The following is a 17,560-nucleotide window of genomic DNA, read 5'->3' as shown; positions in this document are numbered from 1 at the left end:
GTTGGACTGTTAGTTGGATAAAACAAAATATATCACCGTGGGCCGAAGGCAACTTATGATGCATTTTTTGTTATTTGCTGACATTCTATCGACCAAACAATTTATTGATTTATCAGTGTAACTTAGTAACAAATGATTTGGTTATTTTATCTTCCTCCAGACAGGAAACAAAAATTGCTCTCCTAATCCAGTAATGCCTGCTCTCAGTCACTTCCTATTCTGAATCGCCTGACTGCCTTGTCACACAGTTTTTCTTGGCTGATACCTCCTCAGTGTATGCAGCAGAGGGCAGTTTTTCACTGTTACCTGCCAGGTTATGTATTACTATATATTACCTCGCTGCATTTGCCTCTGAACAGGGTAACCTTTGATCACTATAAAAGCAACCTGTGTAATGAAGAGTAAAATGTTGCTCCCCTGTCAGCTTCAGGTTCAGTGTTAACAAGCTGCAGCGAGTCTTCCTTCTCCTCCACACAGAGGTATTGTTTCATTTCACTACTACAAGAGTTTAAATGATTTTTGATCAGTTTGGGTTGTTTAGTTTGTTATTGTAGTCTTTTCTTCAGATGTGTTTTAGTTCAGTTTATCAAGTTATATAGGTTGTTTACTTTATGTAAGATTTTGCACCTGATGTAGTTCAGTTTCCTTTGGGTTCATCTTATTTTAACCTGCTTACATTTAATGTATTTTTACTTACTTAAGGTTATTCAATTGTTTTATGTTTAGCTCAAATATGTAATGCTGTTATGTCTAATTTAACTGAATCGAATAATAGAATAACATCAGTGATTCCATGTCAGCTGAGGGTCTATTTTGTTATTCAATGTTTCAAATATAGGGCTGAAATCTCTGGCCAGGTTTTTTTTTTTTGGTTTGAGCATTAAATGTTTTGCCGTGATTTGATATGTAATTTGTAAAGCTACAGGACATCCAAAGAGGACATTTTGAAAAAAACAGATGAAGCCTCAGATTGAAACATGTTTTCAGGCACTTATATGTTGTTGATGTCCACGACTGTGTTGGAGCTGTGTGTGCAGGTGGCATGAAGCTATGAAAGCTGTTTACACAACCCTTTGAGCTTTAAGTGATCATTGTTAGAGTTGCGATCAGTCCACACACTCATCTCAGGACGAAAGAGCCGTTTCATTGCTTCCATGCAGGTCCCGGTTGGTTGTACTGTCTATATGGTTTTGTGTTGGTTTAGAGAGTTGGCGGTCTGTGTTGTAGGAAAAAGAATATTGTATTGAAACCATTGTCTTTCTTTTCTATCTACCACACATCTATTATTGTTAAACATATCCTCATAATACATTACCTGTAAGGTTGTAAAGTACTGCTCCTCATGAATTTGAGTTTCATTTGGATGTAGGAACTTTGACACGGTACGAGTGGAGGTGAGAGGAGGAGGTCTCCTATGATTCATTAACACTGCATTTTGGCATGTTGTTCATCATCATTCATCCAGCATGAACGCTCGGGGCAGCTTGTGTCATGAATGACGTGTTGTAATGTGTAATGCAGCTTCAAACACAATTATCCTACTGTTGTTTACATGTGTTACATACTGTTAGTATCTTCTAAATTAGGCTACAAGCAATGTTTGTACTTTAATTAATCTTGTTGAGTGGTAAAATGGTGACTTTGCACACTTGCTGTCTGTCGAACAGGACAAAATGAAGACCAACTATTCTTTGGAGAAGAACGTCACACAGGGAGTCTCTACTGTAAGTACAGAACAAAACACCAGAATTCTCCAGACCTCTCCACATGTTGCTGCTTTCACTGCCTGAGATCTTTTCCTCTCCTATTGTTTCTCCTGCATCCTGTGTTTTTGTTGCATGTGTGTTTGATCCACTTTTTTGTGGACTCTTGGAATGTTGAACCTTACCTTCTCTGTTTCTTACTCTGGTTAACTCTGCCTTTTCTGTCTGATTCTCTCACTCTGTCACTTTGTATTTATGACTCTTAAGGCAGATGGTTTTCGATGGAGAACTGGATCTGAGGTCTCCAGCCCAGAACACACTGATGTGGACAACAGCCAAATGGCAAACCCTTCCCTATTCAGAAAATACCACCAGAGCCTTCACACCCTCAAACCCTTCCGGTGGTCCTCAGCACAGTGAGTGTCGTTGATAACATACTTTGTCTATTTTTGAAGCACTTAAATATCATTTGATGAAAAACTTTAAGGTTTACAGATAAATACTGGCCCGTTCTCTTGGCTGTGGCTACTACGTAGTTCACTCATTGCAGAGCTTATACTGGGTGATGTTTCCATGTCTAGGACACACCCTCTGGACAATGCAGGTTTCCTGTCCTTTACAACCTTTGCCTGGATGACCCCCATGATGTGGGCCATGTTCAGGAATAAGCTGGACATGAGCTCTCTCAACCTGTCTCCTTTGGATGCAGCCGACACTAGCGGGGAAAGGTGTGACACTCTTCTCGCTGATCCACGGAGGCGTCCGCCTCTCCACATTTCTCTACTGTCATGTAATGCAATTACAGAGCAGTGTACTTATTGACATGACATGCTTAGTTGCTGAAATTCATATCAGGAAAATGAATAGTGAAAATGCAAGGAAACTGCGAAGATCACGGTATTGCTTTAGTAATGAATTAATGAGCCTGACAGCTCTGACTGTGACTGTGTGTGTTGTGCAGGCTCCACAGACTCTGGGAGGAAGAGGTGGCGAGGGTGGGCCTGGAAAAGGCCTCTCTGGTTCGGGTGTTCCTTCGCTTTCAAAGAACCAGGATGATTGTGTCCGTCGCTACCGGTGTCCTTGCTATGGTGGCAGCGTTTATGGGCCCGGTAATTTTATTTGAATTAATAAGCAGTGCGTCCTCTACTGACCGGCTCCAACGGCCTTCTCTGAAGTCCGTCAGTGTTTGTTTGTGTTGAAAATTGTTCATTGAAAATGTGATGGAAGAAGAATTCTGATCTTTTACTGAAGTAAATGTAGTAAAAATTACTTTACTACAAGTACTTTACTTTATCTTGCAAGCACCCAATGACCTTAACAACAACAACAACAACAACAACAACAACAACAATGCTATTAAATGCTGTTTAAATGCTATTTAATGTTCAATGCTCCTTGCAAGTGTTACAAAACCTCTCTGTCCTATCAGGCTGTTCTGGTCTATGAGATCCTGAACTACGCCAATGACCCGGGGAAGTCCTCAGTGTCCCACGGTATTGGTCTGGCCTTCGCTTTGTTCACCTCAGAGTTCTCCAAAGCCTTCTTCATATCTCTGCTGTGGGCGATCAACCTGCGCACTGCCGTCAGGCTGAAGGGGGCCTTCTCTTCAGTGGCCTTTCAGAAAGTCATCTCTCTGCGGGTGCACAGCGGCATTTCAATAGGAGAGGTAAAGACAGGGTTACATAATGCTTATTTAATGTAGAGTGCCTACATTTCTCTTGGAAAGGAGGTTTGTTACTATGTTCTTACTCTTGGTGGGAAGTAGAAAGTAGTGTAAAGAAAATATATTCTTGATAGACCCTTTATATACCATAAATATCAGGTTCTCCCTCCCTCTCCTGTCCAGATGATTAATGTTTTGACCAACGATGGCCACAGGATGTTTGAGGCAGCATTGTTCGGGAGCTTCATACTGTCCATGCCAGTGCTCTTTATTGTGTGTATCATCTACGCCTGCTACATCCTGGGCTACACCGCACTGACTGGAGTCTTCACCTACATCATCTTTGCCCCCATACAGGTCTGTACATTAGAAACTGCACGCATAGCTCATAAATAGACGTATCTTCATAAGCAGCGTGAAATAAAGGGTTTTAGATTTTACAAGGGCCACATCACAATCAGAGCTGAAAAGGGATATTGCCATGAATATGTACATATGTATATTTTTCTCCATGTTATATAATTAAGGTTCTGAATTCATTTCCGACTAGTCTTTGCTCACTGTTGTCCTGACCAACACTGACCAATTCAAATGGTATTTAAAGGCAATGACTTTGTCTAATTTCCGACATATGACACAGCTGTTTTACTGTGTTTATGACAGAGTTTGTGGTTATCAATCCTCTATGCCTCCCCTTGTTTTTCTGCAGTTTAATGAGCTTTTAGGCAAATATTTAATGCTTTCCATGTTACTTGTGGGGTATCGTCCTTGACTAATTCAGCCACAAGTACGACCCTGAAGTAACTGTTTTTGCTCTTTCGCTGCTTGTTTTCCATTGTCACTAATATTGATGTTGTTTTTTTTCTGCTTTCAGTTTTTCTTAGCCAAGGTCATTCACAGACTCAGATGGAAAGCCATGTTGATAACTGACAGACGTGTTCGCACGATGAATGAGATTCTCAACAGCATCAAACTCATCAAGATGTACGCCTGGGAAGATTCCTTTGAGGAGAAGATCGCAGGTAAGATGTTACTTGTGTATCAAATATCAGCGGCATCACTTTCCATGTTTTATGGTCCAAATGTTGGGCAAAGTTGAAGGGAAAACGTGCACACCTGTACAGGAATCTGAAGATGGTGGAAATTGGCATTTTAGAGTTTGGAGTTAGAGTTATTTTATTAGTTTTTGATGCAAAATGGCTTCAGTGAGCATAGCCATGCTGCTCGAGGCACTAGAGTCTGGAAACGAGGCTGCAGCTGCCACCACACTCTCTACCTTCCACGCCACCTCGCACACATAGAATGGTCTCCCTATATACAGTAGATGCAACACAAGTACACTATATTGCCAAAAGTATTGGCTCACCTGCCTTGACTCGCATATGAACTTAAGTGACATCCCATTCTTAATCCATAGGGTTTAATATGACGTCGGTCCACCCTTTGCAGCTATAACAGCTTCAACTCTTCTGGGAAGGCTTTCCACAAGGTTTAGGAGTGAGTTTATGGGAATTTCTGACCATTCTTCCAGAAGCGCATTTGTGAGGTCACACACTGATGTTGGACGAGCAGGCCTGGCTCTCAGTCTCCGCTCTAATTCATCCCAAAGGTGTTCTATCGGGTTGAGGTCAGGACTCTGTGCAGGCCAGTCAAGTTCATCCACACCAAACTCTCTCATCCATGTCTTTATGGACCTTGCTTTGTGCACTGGTGCACAGTCATGTTGGAACAGGAAGGAGCTATCCCCAAACTGTTCCCACAAAGTTGGGAGCATGGAATTGTCCAAAATCTCTTGGTATGCTGAAGCATTCAGAGTTCCTTTCACTGGAACTAAGGGGCCAAGCCCAGCTCCTGGAAAACAACCCCACACCATAATCCCCCCTCCACCAAACTTTACACTTGGCACAATGCAGTCAGACAAGTACCGTTCTCCTGGCAACCGCCAAACCCAGACTCGTCCATCAGATCGCCAGATGGTGAAGCACGATTCGTCATTTTACGTGGCCTACCACTTCGTGGCTGAGTTGCACAGGTGGCATCCTATCACAGTACCACGCTGGAATTCACTGAGCTCCTGAGAGCGACCCATTCTTTCACAAATGTTTGTAGAAACAGTCTGCATGCCTTGGTGCATGATTTTATACGCCTGTGGCCATGGAAGTGATTGGAACACCTGATTTCAATTATTTGGATGGGTGAGTGAATACTTTTGGCAATATAGTGTATCAAGGGCTGAGCTCTGGTGTGCTCTTGCTTCCACCCATTCCTTCCATTCCTTCCCTTGCTTCCATTGCAACAATGTGCTTCTTGGCATCTAGTTTCATAGCTGACTTCTCTGTTTACTTTTCAGGAACATTTGTTATTTGTTCCTTTTGTTTGTTTTTTGAGGCCACTGCCAAGGCCACAAATGTACAACTTTTCTTTACCTCCATTTAAATGCTTTCAAGAGAAATGATATATGATTTTATTCTAAATAAAATCTAATCTCCATAGTGAAAATAGAGTCTTGTAGGTGCTGTAATGTGATTGCAATGGGCAGCAGGATGGATCTGAAAAAAGTTGGGAGTTCAGCAAATGTACCAGGAGAAGTAAAGGTAAAAAAAAAAAACTCTTCTCCAAATGTGATGTTATCTCTCTTATAGCCTTAAGGGAAAATGAGAAGAAAGAGTTGCAGAAGGTCAGTTACGTCCAGAATGCCAATACTAGCATCACCAGCATCATCCCCACCCTGGCCACCGTTCTCACCTTCATTGTACACACTCTGTTGGGCTTAAGGCTCAACACGCCTGACGTGAGTATACCACATACAGCACAACAACCTTTTGCCAACTTGCCCACTGTGTGATTTTAGTGGTTAATAGCAGTGTATTGAAAAAACGACATAGAGAGAAGTCTGTAATTGGTCTGTCCCATTACAACTATCTTTCACTTTTGTCGCCAGTTATTCATGATAAATGCATTTTTTTCATGTTTGTTTGTACTCGCACGGAACCAGAACAGGCTACAGACATGGTTGTCCATTTAAAACCAATATATTACCCTGTCAGTGTTGTATGGTGTGAGCATCATTCTTTGTTATTACCAGGCCTTTACCACCATTGCAATCTTCAACTCCATGAGGTTCTGCCTGGCTCTACTACCCCTGTCTGTGAAGGCCTTGGCTGAGGCTGTTGTGTCAATTACACGACTGAGGGTAAACTCTTCTCTTCGTTTTTCTAGCAATCTGAAGCATTTTCCTCTTTCTGTGTGTGTGTGTGTGTGTGTGTGTGTGTTCAGGGTTTGTGACTCCAACTTTAAATGCCAGCTTTCGTCGTATGTATCGCTGTGTTTGTGGAGCTCATGTGCAATTCAAATCCCAATTTTAAAAACATTAAATGCAAATGTGTGTGGCTGTTTCAGAAAATATTGCTGATCCAGAATCCCGAGCCCTACCTGATGCAGAGGAAGGACAGCGACTCGGCCATTGTCATGAAGAACGCTACACTTTCCTGGACCAAACCAGAAAGCCAGCCAGACCCCCCACCCAGCTCAGCCAACGGGGTGGAGGGACACCAAGTGGACGAGGTGGCCAAGAACGGGGAGTCTAAAACCTTGCCGACCCTGAGAAATATCTCCTTCACACTGCCTAAGGTGTGCTTTACTGCTGATAAATGAAGTTAACTAGATTGGGTTAAGGTAAACTTATACTGGTATTACTGTTATTTCCTGAAGGGCAACCTGCTTGGGGTCTGTGGGAACGTGGGGAGTGGAAAGACATCACTGATCTCCGGCATTTTGGAACAGGTTGGCTCCTCCTTTGTCTTTTTGTCCTTTATTCTCTTTTAGCATCTCTGCAAGTCTGACATCATGTTTGGCATTTTTTATTGGCTGTTAATTTTCGCCATTTTATTCTCCGCCTCTCTGTGATGCCCCTTACCAGATTTAACTGATGCTATGTAACCTCCAGCTTTTCTCACGGCGGTCTTCTCATTTTTTATATTTCAGATGCACCTTCTGCAGGGCTCCCTCACAGCTGATGGGACATTTGCCTACGTTTCCCAGCAGGCTTGGATATTCCATGGAACTCTCCAAGAAAACATCCTGATGGGGGAATCTTTTGACCAGGCCAAGTAAAACCCACTTAAATTACTGTCACAAATTCTATAAGTAACTGCAGATAAGTGTGACCTTTGAATCACGTGACAAACGTTTAACTGGGAGAAAGTCCCTCTTATCTCTAGGAGTTCACATCTGGTAAGGTAGTCAAACAAGAACAGAGGTCACCACCGTTATCTGACAGGATCATCATTGTAAAGCCACTCCGTGCTGCCAGAAATGGCAAGAAGCGATACTGCTGACCTGTGCACACTGTTTTGATGAGTCACGTCGTTCGCATACTGCAGGAAACCTTAACACACACACTTGACCCTGACAGTGTTTTTTCCCCCCAAACTTCATACAGAAATGATGCATTTCTGAGCCTTGTGTTTCCTTGTTGACTCTCTTCCATGTGCATTGTCTGTGTCTAGGTGGCAAGTTTGCCAGGGACAGTCTGTCCAAGCAAACCAATTTAAAGCATTGTTAATGTGCATAGTATTAAACTAATACAGTGCTTAAAATAAAGGGATTGTTGCTAAATGAAATAAGTACGTAGAAACAATAGTAACTACTGCCTATGATTACTGTATGTGTTAGTATTAAATATACTGAGATTCATAAGACACTGCGTGCAAAATCTTACATTTTCTGAAGACAGAATCGTGTTTTTTGATCTCTTCGTGTATCATTTTTCCTAAATGGTACATCCCATTTAATTCATTTCAGAAGTCATGTCTTCAAAATGGCTCTGTTGAATACACTGCACTTGGCTGTCCCCTGACTTTCAGGCATTTAATTCATTGTCTCACTCCACAGATATGACAGAGTTGTGAATGTCTGTAGCCTCAGAGCCGACCTGGAAATCCTCCCTCATGGTGATCAAACTGAGGTAGTAGCTCTCTTTTTAATAATTTCTTGGTCTTAGTATTAAAAGTGTAGTGGAACTTTTAATGCTAAGATAATACTACTTTTAATACTGTAATTTGGTTCATCGAAGCATGCGTTCTAAAATGCAGTTGGTTTTGACAGAAAACACCCATCGTTTTTTGGATTTAACCATTTTACTCGAGAGTCGTCACAATTCAGAAGCTTTACTAACCTTTTCCCCTGGCTGGATAATGACCACCAAATGCTGCCTGATATAGTGTTTGTCTGTAGGTGTGATGTTAGTATCTTCCAGCAGCCATTTGATGAGTAATAAAAAAAACACATGCACAAGTTATAGTTTTACAAGGTCACATGCCTCTGGGCTCACAACTCATTAGCCTCATGTCCTGAACATGGATATCACTTTAAATTGATGTTAAAATGTTAGTAGTAATAGTTAGAAGGATGAGTTCTTTTCACAGTTCTTTAACAAGTATCCTCAATTAAAGCTTCAAGAGTTGGCATTGTATTCTGTCCACAGATCTCCAACCAAATGACCCAATGTTCAAGCTAATTGCATCCATATCACTGATCAAGAGTCGCTCATGCAATCCAGCCAAAAAAAAAAACAAACTTAACAAAACAATGATTAATTTAGCTTCTCTTTCTTTGGTATTACAGTTAGGGTTAGGCTTTGATGCCAAGATTTTGGATAGCATTTCATTTTCTATTGCAACAAAGTGAATATAAAACTAGATGTTCAGGGAGACAGAACGATCATCGAGTCAAAGTGAATTCATTACAAGTTGAATACCAGGCCTATTGATGTAGACTGTTTGAATTTGGCATAACCAAATCTTTCTGGGTTTATTCAAAGCTGTCTTCACTGTCAGTTTTGTTTTGCACTTGCCCCCTCTTTTTTTCTGCAAAGATTGTGTTCTTGATTTATTCTACATTGTTGTAAATTAGTAAAAGTGAAAGGTGGATTTCAGGATGTACCAGACCCTGTGGCCGGTGTTTTCTGCAGCTTTCTGCTGTCTTGTTGGCAGATCGGAGAGCGAGGGCTGAATCTGTCAGGGGGGCAGAAGCAGAGGATCAGCTTGGCCAGAGCCATCTACTCCAACAAGGACATCTTCCTCCTCGACGACCCGCTGTCTGCTGTTGACGCCCATGTGGGGAAACACATTTTTGAAGAATGCATTAAGAAGGAGCTCCAGGGGAAATCCATCATACTGGTCACGCACCAGCTCCAGGTGGGAAGACAGATGCAGTTTCATACTTTAGCAGATAGTGAATCCTTAATAGCTCATTATTAAACACAACGCTTTGCAAACGTGTACATTTTAACATTCACAGTACACATAGCACACATATTTAGAAAATAATATTAGAATAGAAGATCTATACCTTCCTAGTAAATAGTAGTGCATAACACGCCAGGAAGAGGTGTCTGATAGCTGCCACTAGTATTATCTTAATCATGAATTGTGAGCACTATTATAAGTCACATGCTATAACTGGCATGCCCACATTGCCGGAACGGTTTTGTTGACATGGTTGTCCTCGCTTGTGTCTGTCAGTATCTGGAGTTCTGTGATGACATTTTGGTCCTCGAGGACGGCGAGGTGCGGGAGGCTGGAAGCCACCAGGCCCTGATGGTGGCTAACGGACGCTACACTCAGCTCATCAGCAACTACCAGATGGAACAGTCCAATGTAAAAAAAAAAATAAAATAAAAAAAACCTACATTACAGTACAAACCTCAGATCAACTGCAGTTCTGCTGTTCTCATCTCATGTCTTATCTTATTGCTGTAGTGCTTCACCTGTTCTTTATTGTTTTACTAGCTCAAAAACAATAAAGAAAATGTCTGTGAAACAAGGGGAAAGTTAACAAAGTTATAACAAAGGTTCATCATCTACTTTAAGGTGACAGTAAGTTATTTTCAACTTTGTACACACCAATGTCACATGGTTTTCGCTCACCGTTTATAGACTCAGACAGAGGAGGATCAAGTGTCCCCCCAAGACGCTGCCCAGCTGAAGGAGGTTGAGCTTAGAGATGGCGCTGACAGCGGGATAGTGAACCCAGGTATGGAAACCAGGAAGTAAATGTTTGTTAGTGTAATGATCCAGAATAGATTCAATGGGATCATTTGTGATGCCTCAATTCATTAGTAGAGAATTCGAAATGAATGAAAATAAGGCCAGAGTTCAGTACAGTTAGGCAACAAACTTTTTATGCCTTTATTAGAGTCTGTAGTAGAGAGATGATGAGAATTTATTGTGTCATATATACTCTGTGCTTCCTTTCAGTATTTGACATGTCGGATGAAAAGGATGATGGAACGACAGCTGACCAAAAACGTAAGTCTACAAAACTCAATAAATTGTAATGCTGGTGTTGGTGCAGCCAGTTCAGCTGTAACATATCCAGCCTCTGCAAGGAGGATCCATGGTTCCATTTTAAGGCAGGAACCTAAAACACAAAGGGCACGCAAGTTAAGGGGCTCCAGCTGCTCCAACAGAAGTGCTTGTTGGAGTGTTGAACAGCTCCAAAAACCCCTCCCACCCAGACACACACACCTTTCCAACAATGGGTTTGGCCTGGTGTGTGGAGGTGAGAAAGTAGGCAGCGTTTGTTCTTCTCTCTCAAATAGTTCTGTACAGCTATGAACACTTGCCTTCCGTCACGTTGTATAGACTATTTGCTTTTGAGCATAACCCAGCTCGAAGTTTATTTAAACCATCATATCCTTAACCATATATTTTAAATATAAACATTTATATTTAAATCCACACAGATATCTTGTTTCATCATCCTAGTGTCTGTACAAATATAACAATTATGATTCTCCTGTCGTTATGTGAAGTCGGGACACATTGCATTTACACTGTTGTGAATGTAGCGAGTGTCTGGGTTATTGGATCTTCAGTGACGCTAGTGTACATTTAAACCTATACTTTTCTATATTCTTGTTTTATGGAAACACGATACACTGAGTCAGGACAAAGGCTGCTGCAAATGGAGGTCACTTTAATGGTGCTATGATTTTATAAATTCCTTCTCTTCCCCTTCAGCTGCTGGCGGTGATCAGCTGGTCAGTCAGGAGTCCTCCACAGAAGGTGCCCTCTCCTGGAGAGTCTACCAGCAATACTGCAAGGCAGCTGGAGGTCTGATGCAGCACACACACAAACACACATGTATTGTCATCATTTTATGCAATAATGCATAATTCACACATGCACAACGTGGTTGATAGTTGTTCGGTGTGGCTGTGTTGCTGCAGGCTACTTCATCACCTTCCTCACCATCCTGAACATCGTCCTGATGATTGGATCCACAGCCTTCAGCAACTGGTGGCTCAGCTACTGGCTGGGGGAGGGTGATGGGGTGAGAACCACCTCTCTCTCTCTCTCTCTCACACACACACGTACACGCACACACACAGAATTTTATATTTATTCATAAGCAGCCCTGATTGAAATGTGGATGTGTTCTCCGTGAGTGTGTGTATTCCCACTGCTGGAAACAATAAAGATTCTTATATGCTCTAGCAGGCAGTCCGAGAGTAGCCAAAAGCTGTGGTCACGCATTCTCTGTTACTCAATCTTTTCCAAAACTGACGATCCTACAGCTCTGCAAATTCTCTTCTTTCTCACATTATTTCACTGTCCATGTTTTCTACTGAAACACACCAATTTTGTATGTGTTGGCGGCGATGGAGGTGGTGTGCTTTTAGAGAACAGACTAGAGAACGGGTGTGGCTCAAATCATGAATAACTTTTGCACAGCAGCCAGGACAGATATAAACTCTTCCTGTTCTTACATTGTACCTTTATTTAATTCCCAGCTCAACTTTATTTATATATAACACGACACAGTTGATCCTGGTGTGTGGGATTAACCTCCCCAGTCCCTATTGAAACAGTTGATGCTAAAGAACTAAGAAATAATGGTGGTCTGTGAGAAAAGACACATGGTTGAGTGAACACAGGCAGTTATGTGATGCAAAATCAGACACCATCCAAATGATTCCTGCGGAGGGAGTCAGGAAGTCAGTTTACAGCCCTAAGATCACAGATCCAGAGATCTCTGTCCCATGAACATTGGCCTCTACTGTCCATGTCTGCCTGTCGGCCCTCTGCAAGGAAATTCCCAAATAGCACCGCTGGCAGGCCACACAACATTGTCATCTGACCATAACAGTATGAGATGGTGACTTTTATTGTTAGTGAACACCTGAAGAGAACCTCGTGTCATGTTTGTTCCCTGTTGTTCTAAACTGCCGTGGATCGAAATCAGACATTTGACTCTTCTCAGCCTTTTTTATTGTGTTTATTTTAACTAGTGTTCACTTCCACAGTAACTACACATATATGTATGTTTCCACATCTCTGTTTAAGTTTGGATTTAAATGCCAGTCACTACAATATGGAAAAAACAATAAACAGACTTGTCTCTCTCCATAGTTTTGTTCTTGCAGAATCCTCTAATAGCACAGAAGTTGGCCATTATCATTAAACACAGCTGTCATACATTGACTTACACTGTAAACCACAACAGTGATCAATCACCAATCAGTGATGATCTTGTTGATGAAAAAAATGTGTTGATGAATTCTCTCTCTGGCCCTGGTCTCCACTAATATCTTTTTTTTTTTTTGGGCCAGTCATTTAATGAGACCTCAACCCATGGCAACATCTCAGAGAACCCAGACCTGCACTTCTACCAAATTATTTATGGCGCAATGGTGCTCGTCATGGTGATACTTGCCATCATCAAATGCTTCGTCTACACCTGGGTCACCTTGAGGGCTGCCTGCAAACTCCACGACACCATGTTCAAGAATGTACTGTGGAATGGCTGACATATACACCATCAAACATTCAAACTTTACAATTTCAATCGTAGATATCCCTGTTTACTTATCATAAATTAAAGCGTGATCATTTCAGAAATCTGCTGTTTAAAAGGGATGACTTCTTTCAGGCCTGGTAGAGGCCACAGTAACATGCATGCTGATGAAGATTTATTTTGTTTACCTTTCTCAGATTATCGCCAGTCCCATGAGTTTCTTCGACACGACGCCAACAGGCCGCATTCTCAACCGCTTCTCCAAAGATCAAGAGGAGGTGGACACTGTGCTTCCCCTCCACATGGACCCTTTCCTGCAGTTTTGTCTGATGGTCACCTTCACCATTATCATCATCTCGGCTGTCTTCCCCCCCCTGCTGGTAGCTGTGGTTGTTATGGGAGTTTTGTTCACCCTCATTCTCTTGTGAGTTAATACCAGTCAAGTCTAAATTGATTTCTACGGGGACTGTGTGAAAATATGGGATCGTAGCCATTCGCAATCTGATATCGTTCCTAATGGTAGTGATTTTAGTAGCATTCCTGTCATTTGCAGGATTTAGATTTTCATTGAAATTGTTTAAGGTCTGCTGAATATCAATCGTGATTTCTCTGCAGCATCTTCCAGAGGAGTATCCGTCAGATGAAGAGGATGGAGAACATCAGTCGCTCTCCCTGCATCTCCCTCACCACCTCCACCCTGCAGGGCCTCAGCACCATCCATGCCTACAACATAAGAGACAGCCACATAAAGCTGTGAGACACCAGAGTTCCTTAACTGATGTTTTCATCCCAGTGTCTCTGATCCGGTTCTGTAAGGCTGTTTTATTGATCCTTGGAGAAAAGCAGTATGTTCACAAACCCTGGCCTGTCCTTTGTCATGTTGTAGGTTCAAGTCCCTGAATGACATCAACTCTAACCACTATTTACTGTTTCACTCTGGGACACGTTGGCTCTCCTTCTGGCTGGACTTCTTGGCTGTGAACATGGCCTTGTTGGTGGCTCTGTTTGTAGTGCTCAGCAGTGACAACATCATCAGTCCGGCTCTGAAGGGCCTGGCCATGTCCTACACCATACAGGTACATTTGGACAGCAAGTGAATGAAAACATTTGGTTTATTTGTGTAAAGACACAGTGTAAGTAACTGCAACATGTGTGTTAACAGTCTGTGTTGACGTGTTGTCCAGTTGACAGGCATGCTGCAGTACGTAGTGAGGCAGTCGACGGAGGTGGAGGCGAGGTTCAACTCGGTGGAGCGGCTGCAGGAGTACATCACGGTCAGACTCTCTTGAGACTGTCCATTAAATGACTTATTAAATTTTTACCAAAGTGCCCACAGGCTTCCACTATGCACTTAATTATCATCTGACACCCTCCTACCCTCAAAATAGCTGTTATTTATTGTGTACAGGATTGTAAGTCTGAGGCCCCCAGACACATAAAGGAGGCTCAAGTCCCAGAGGACTGGCCAAAGAGCGGAGCCATCACCTTCCAGGGCTATAAGATGAGATACAGAAGGAATACACCTGTTGTCCTGAATGGGCTCGATTTCCAAATCCGAGCTGGAGAGAAGCTGGGCATTGTGGGGAGGACAGGCTCTGGTAAGACCCTGACTCCAGTAAATATTTCCCATAATTTAGTTTTTGAGTGTGGTGTAAATTGGCAATTCAGAAAATGTAATTAAATTTCATCTAGACATATTAAAATGACTGTTTGATTGACTGAATAAACGTTAAAATAAAAGGTATATATAACCAACTAATTATCATAGACTTGAAACCTGAACAGTCCTAAATACACACTCAATTTTACGTAGCTCTGACATATTGTGACAACAGTTGTAGTGCAATATTCAGCTACTCTACCCTATGCTTTGTGTGTGTAGGGAAGTCCTCTTTAGGCGTGGCTCTGTTCAGACTGGTGGAGCCGGCAGCAGGAACCATCCTGATAGATGGAGTGGACATTATGGCCATTGGTCTGCAGGATCTGCGCAGCAGATTGTCTATCATCCCCCAGGACCCGGTGCTTTTTATTGGCACAGTCAGGTAGCCTTTGCTAACCCCTAACTCCACAGAACTTCATGTTAACACACAAGCACATACTGTGTTCTCACAGTAGTCACTGGCTGTGGCGATGCGTGTTTGCCAACAGGTACAACCTTGACCCCTTCAGTAATTACACCGATAAGGAGATCTGGGCGGCACTGGAGAAGACCTACATGAAGGACTCAGTAAGTTAGCACACCACATTAACGTTTTCATCACAGTGCGTGGTCATAGCCTTTGATCACTGGTAATAGCAGTAGTAAAAGTAGTGCTGTGAGTATTGTTTTGTTTACTCAGATCTCCAGACTGGAGATGAAACTCCAGGCACAGGTGCTTGAGAATGGTGAGAACTTTTCTATAGGAGAAAGACAACTGATATGTATGGCTAGAGCACTACTCCGCAACTCCAAGGTTTGTACACGTATCCGCCTCATCATCTTTCCACACATTGATTACTACTGCCACATATCTATGTGTTGCAGCACCACTCAAATCAAGGAACTGCTTGTGATTTCTCTATTCATATTTGTTTTCATATTAATTATTCCACCATCCTTTACTCATTCATCATATCATCACATATCTTTGCAGTTGCACCTAATTTCCACCCAAACCCTCTCTACCCAATACCATCCTAACTCTCCCTCTTTCCAGCCAAGCTCTCTGTCTACCCTAACTGTCCCACCTGTTGTCCAACAGATCATTCTTTTGGATGAGGCAACAGCGTCCATCGATGCCGAGACAGATGCCCTGATCCAGACCACCATCAAAGAAGCCTTCCGCGACTGCACCATGCTCACCATCGCCCATCGTATCAACACTGTGATGCAAGCAGATCGTATTCTGGTCATGGACAACGGAGAGGTAAAAGACACAGACACAAACACACAAAGATAAAGTTTTGTGTGATCCTAAACCTAGACTTACAGCAAGTGTTCTGTCTGACAGGTGGCAGAGTTAGAACATCCAGATGTGCTGAAGCAAAGACCAGACTCGCTGTTCTCCTCACTCCTGACTGCTGCTAACACTGTGAACACTGGAACCAGAGAGGCCCCGTGACACCGCTGCACAGCGTTATAATAGTTTCTCATTTACACAACCATATCCTAATCAGTATTCTCATACAAGCACCAATCTCCGGGTCTGAACAGTGAAGCCAATGCAGAAGTGCCTTAAACATGCATTCTTTCTAATGGCCAGCAGGGGGCGACTCCATGGGTTGCAAAAAGAAGTCAGATTGTATAAAAGTCTATGGGTAAATTACCTTATGTCTCACTTGATTTATTACCTCAGTAAACATTTTCCTAATGAGTTTATGGTCTCAATAATTAGTTTCAAGTCTTCTTCAATACTGCATGATGTTCATTTAGTAAATTATGGTCCCATTTAGAGTAAAATAGACATTAAAGCAGGGTATGCTTTAATGCTCACTGCCACGGCGACTTTGCACGGCGTAGCCAGGAGCCAGGTGCAGTCAGGTTGCCGTTATAGGTAGACGTACATATTGTCTTCAGGTTCCCAGACCCCCAGCTCCACCCTCTCGTCCAAATATGATCACTTCTGGTTCCAAAAAAACAAGATGGCAACGGCCAAAATGGCAAACTCGAGGCTTCGAAATGATATTCCACAAACCAATGGGTGATGTCACAGTGGCTACGTCCTCTTCTTCTTCTTTCTTTTACACAATATGGTCTCATATTGTAATCTGGACCGGTGGGCTTTTATCAGGTGTAACTGAGCAGCAGAAATGTGGTTTAATGTTAATGCAAGAAAAGACAAGATAAACTGTATAAATAGTGATGTATTTATCTCTGCTGTCTACTGACACAGATACATGGATGGTGATCTTTCATAGGTTTTTCATATGAGTGGATATGAGCTGTCATGTATATTTAAATTATATTATTTATTTACTTTTTTATGTCTTTGTTTGCTGCCACGTTGCAAACCTCTACATGTGAAGTCAATCTGCTGTATGAATATGCACTATATATTCAATATGTTTTGAAATAACTATAGCATTTCATCATATTAAAGAACTGTATAGAAAATATAACTCATGTAACACAAACTCACGTGTAGACAATGTTGCTGCTGACACAAAGAGTGGTAATAAATGATGGAAATTTGTAAATGTGTGCTGTTTGCTGTGGTCAGTTACACATTTTATTTTTCCTTGTCATCTCCCATAATTGCATTTAAAAAGTGTTAGTCAAATATTCAATCACATTATTAGCTTTTTTTTATGTAATAGAGCTTAGTATTGGCCATTGCTTATTTTTATTGGCTATAGGGCTGCCTGATTTGCATTAACAGTTTTGGGTGTTTTTTTTTACCAATTGACCCACCAC

The 17,560-nt window shown here is 42.0% G+C and overlaps 1 protein-coding gene across 1 annotated transcript; it reads left to right on the top strand.

The window, feature by feature from the left end:
* The first annotated feature begins 1,673 nt into the window (after window positions 1-1,673).
* On the top strand, window positions 1,674-16,268 carry abcc12 (ATP-binding cassette, sub-family C (CFTR/MRP), member 12). The gene is made up of 30 exons (XM_070906660.1): window positions 1,674-1,724; window positions 1,971-2,119; window positions 2,285-2,431; window positions 2,665-2,812; window positions 3,133-3,369; window positions 3,550-3,723; window positions 4,241-4,388; window positions 6,009-6,157; window positions 6,452-6,559; window positions 6,766-6,996; window positions 7,078-7,149; window positions 7,351-7,475; window positions 8,260-8,332; window positions 9,360-9,563; window positions 9,891-10,025; window positions 10,305-10,401; window positions 10,626-10,676; window positions 11,391-11,483; window positions 11,600-11,703; window positions 12,983-13,162; window positions 13,365-13,591; window positions 13,783-13,920; window positions 14,054-14,243; window positions 14,352-14,441; window positions 14,576-14,765; window positions 15,050-15,209; window positions 15,316-15,394; window positions 15,507-15,620; window positions 15,909-16,073; window positions 16,158-16,268. The coding sequence occupies exons 1-30, from the start codon at window positions 1,674-1,676 to the stop codon at window positions 16,266-16,268; spliced, it is 4,140 nt and encodes a 1,379-aa protein (XP_070762761.1).
* The last annotated feature ends 1,292 nt before the right edge of the window (window positions 16,269-17,560 follow it).

This window comes from Enoplosus armatus, chromosome 1 (genome assembly GCF_043641665.1).
Source record: "Enoplosus armatus isolate fEnoArm2 chromosome 1, fEnoArm2.hap1, whole genome shotgun sequence".
NCBI lineage: Eukaryota > Metazoa > Chordata > Actinopteri > Centrarchiformes > Enoplosidae > Enoplosus > Enoplosus armatus.
This window is presented reverse-complemented; position numbering and strand designations above follow the sequence as displayed.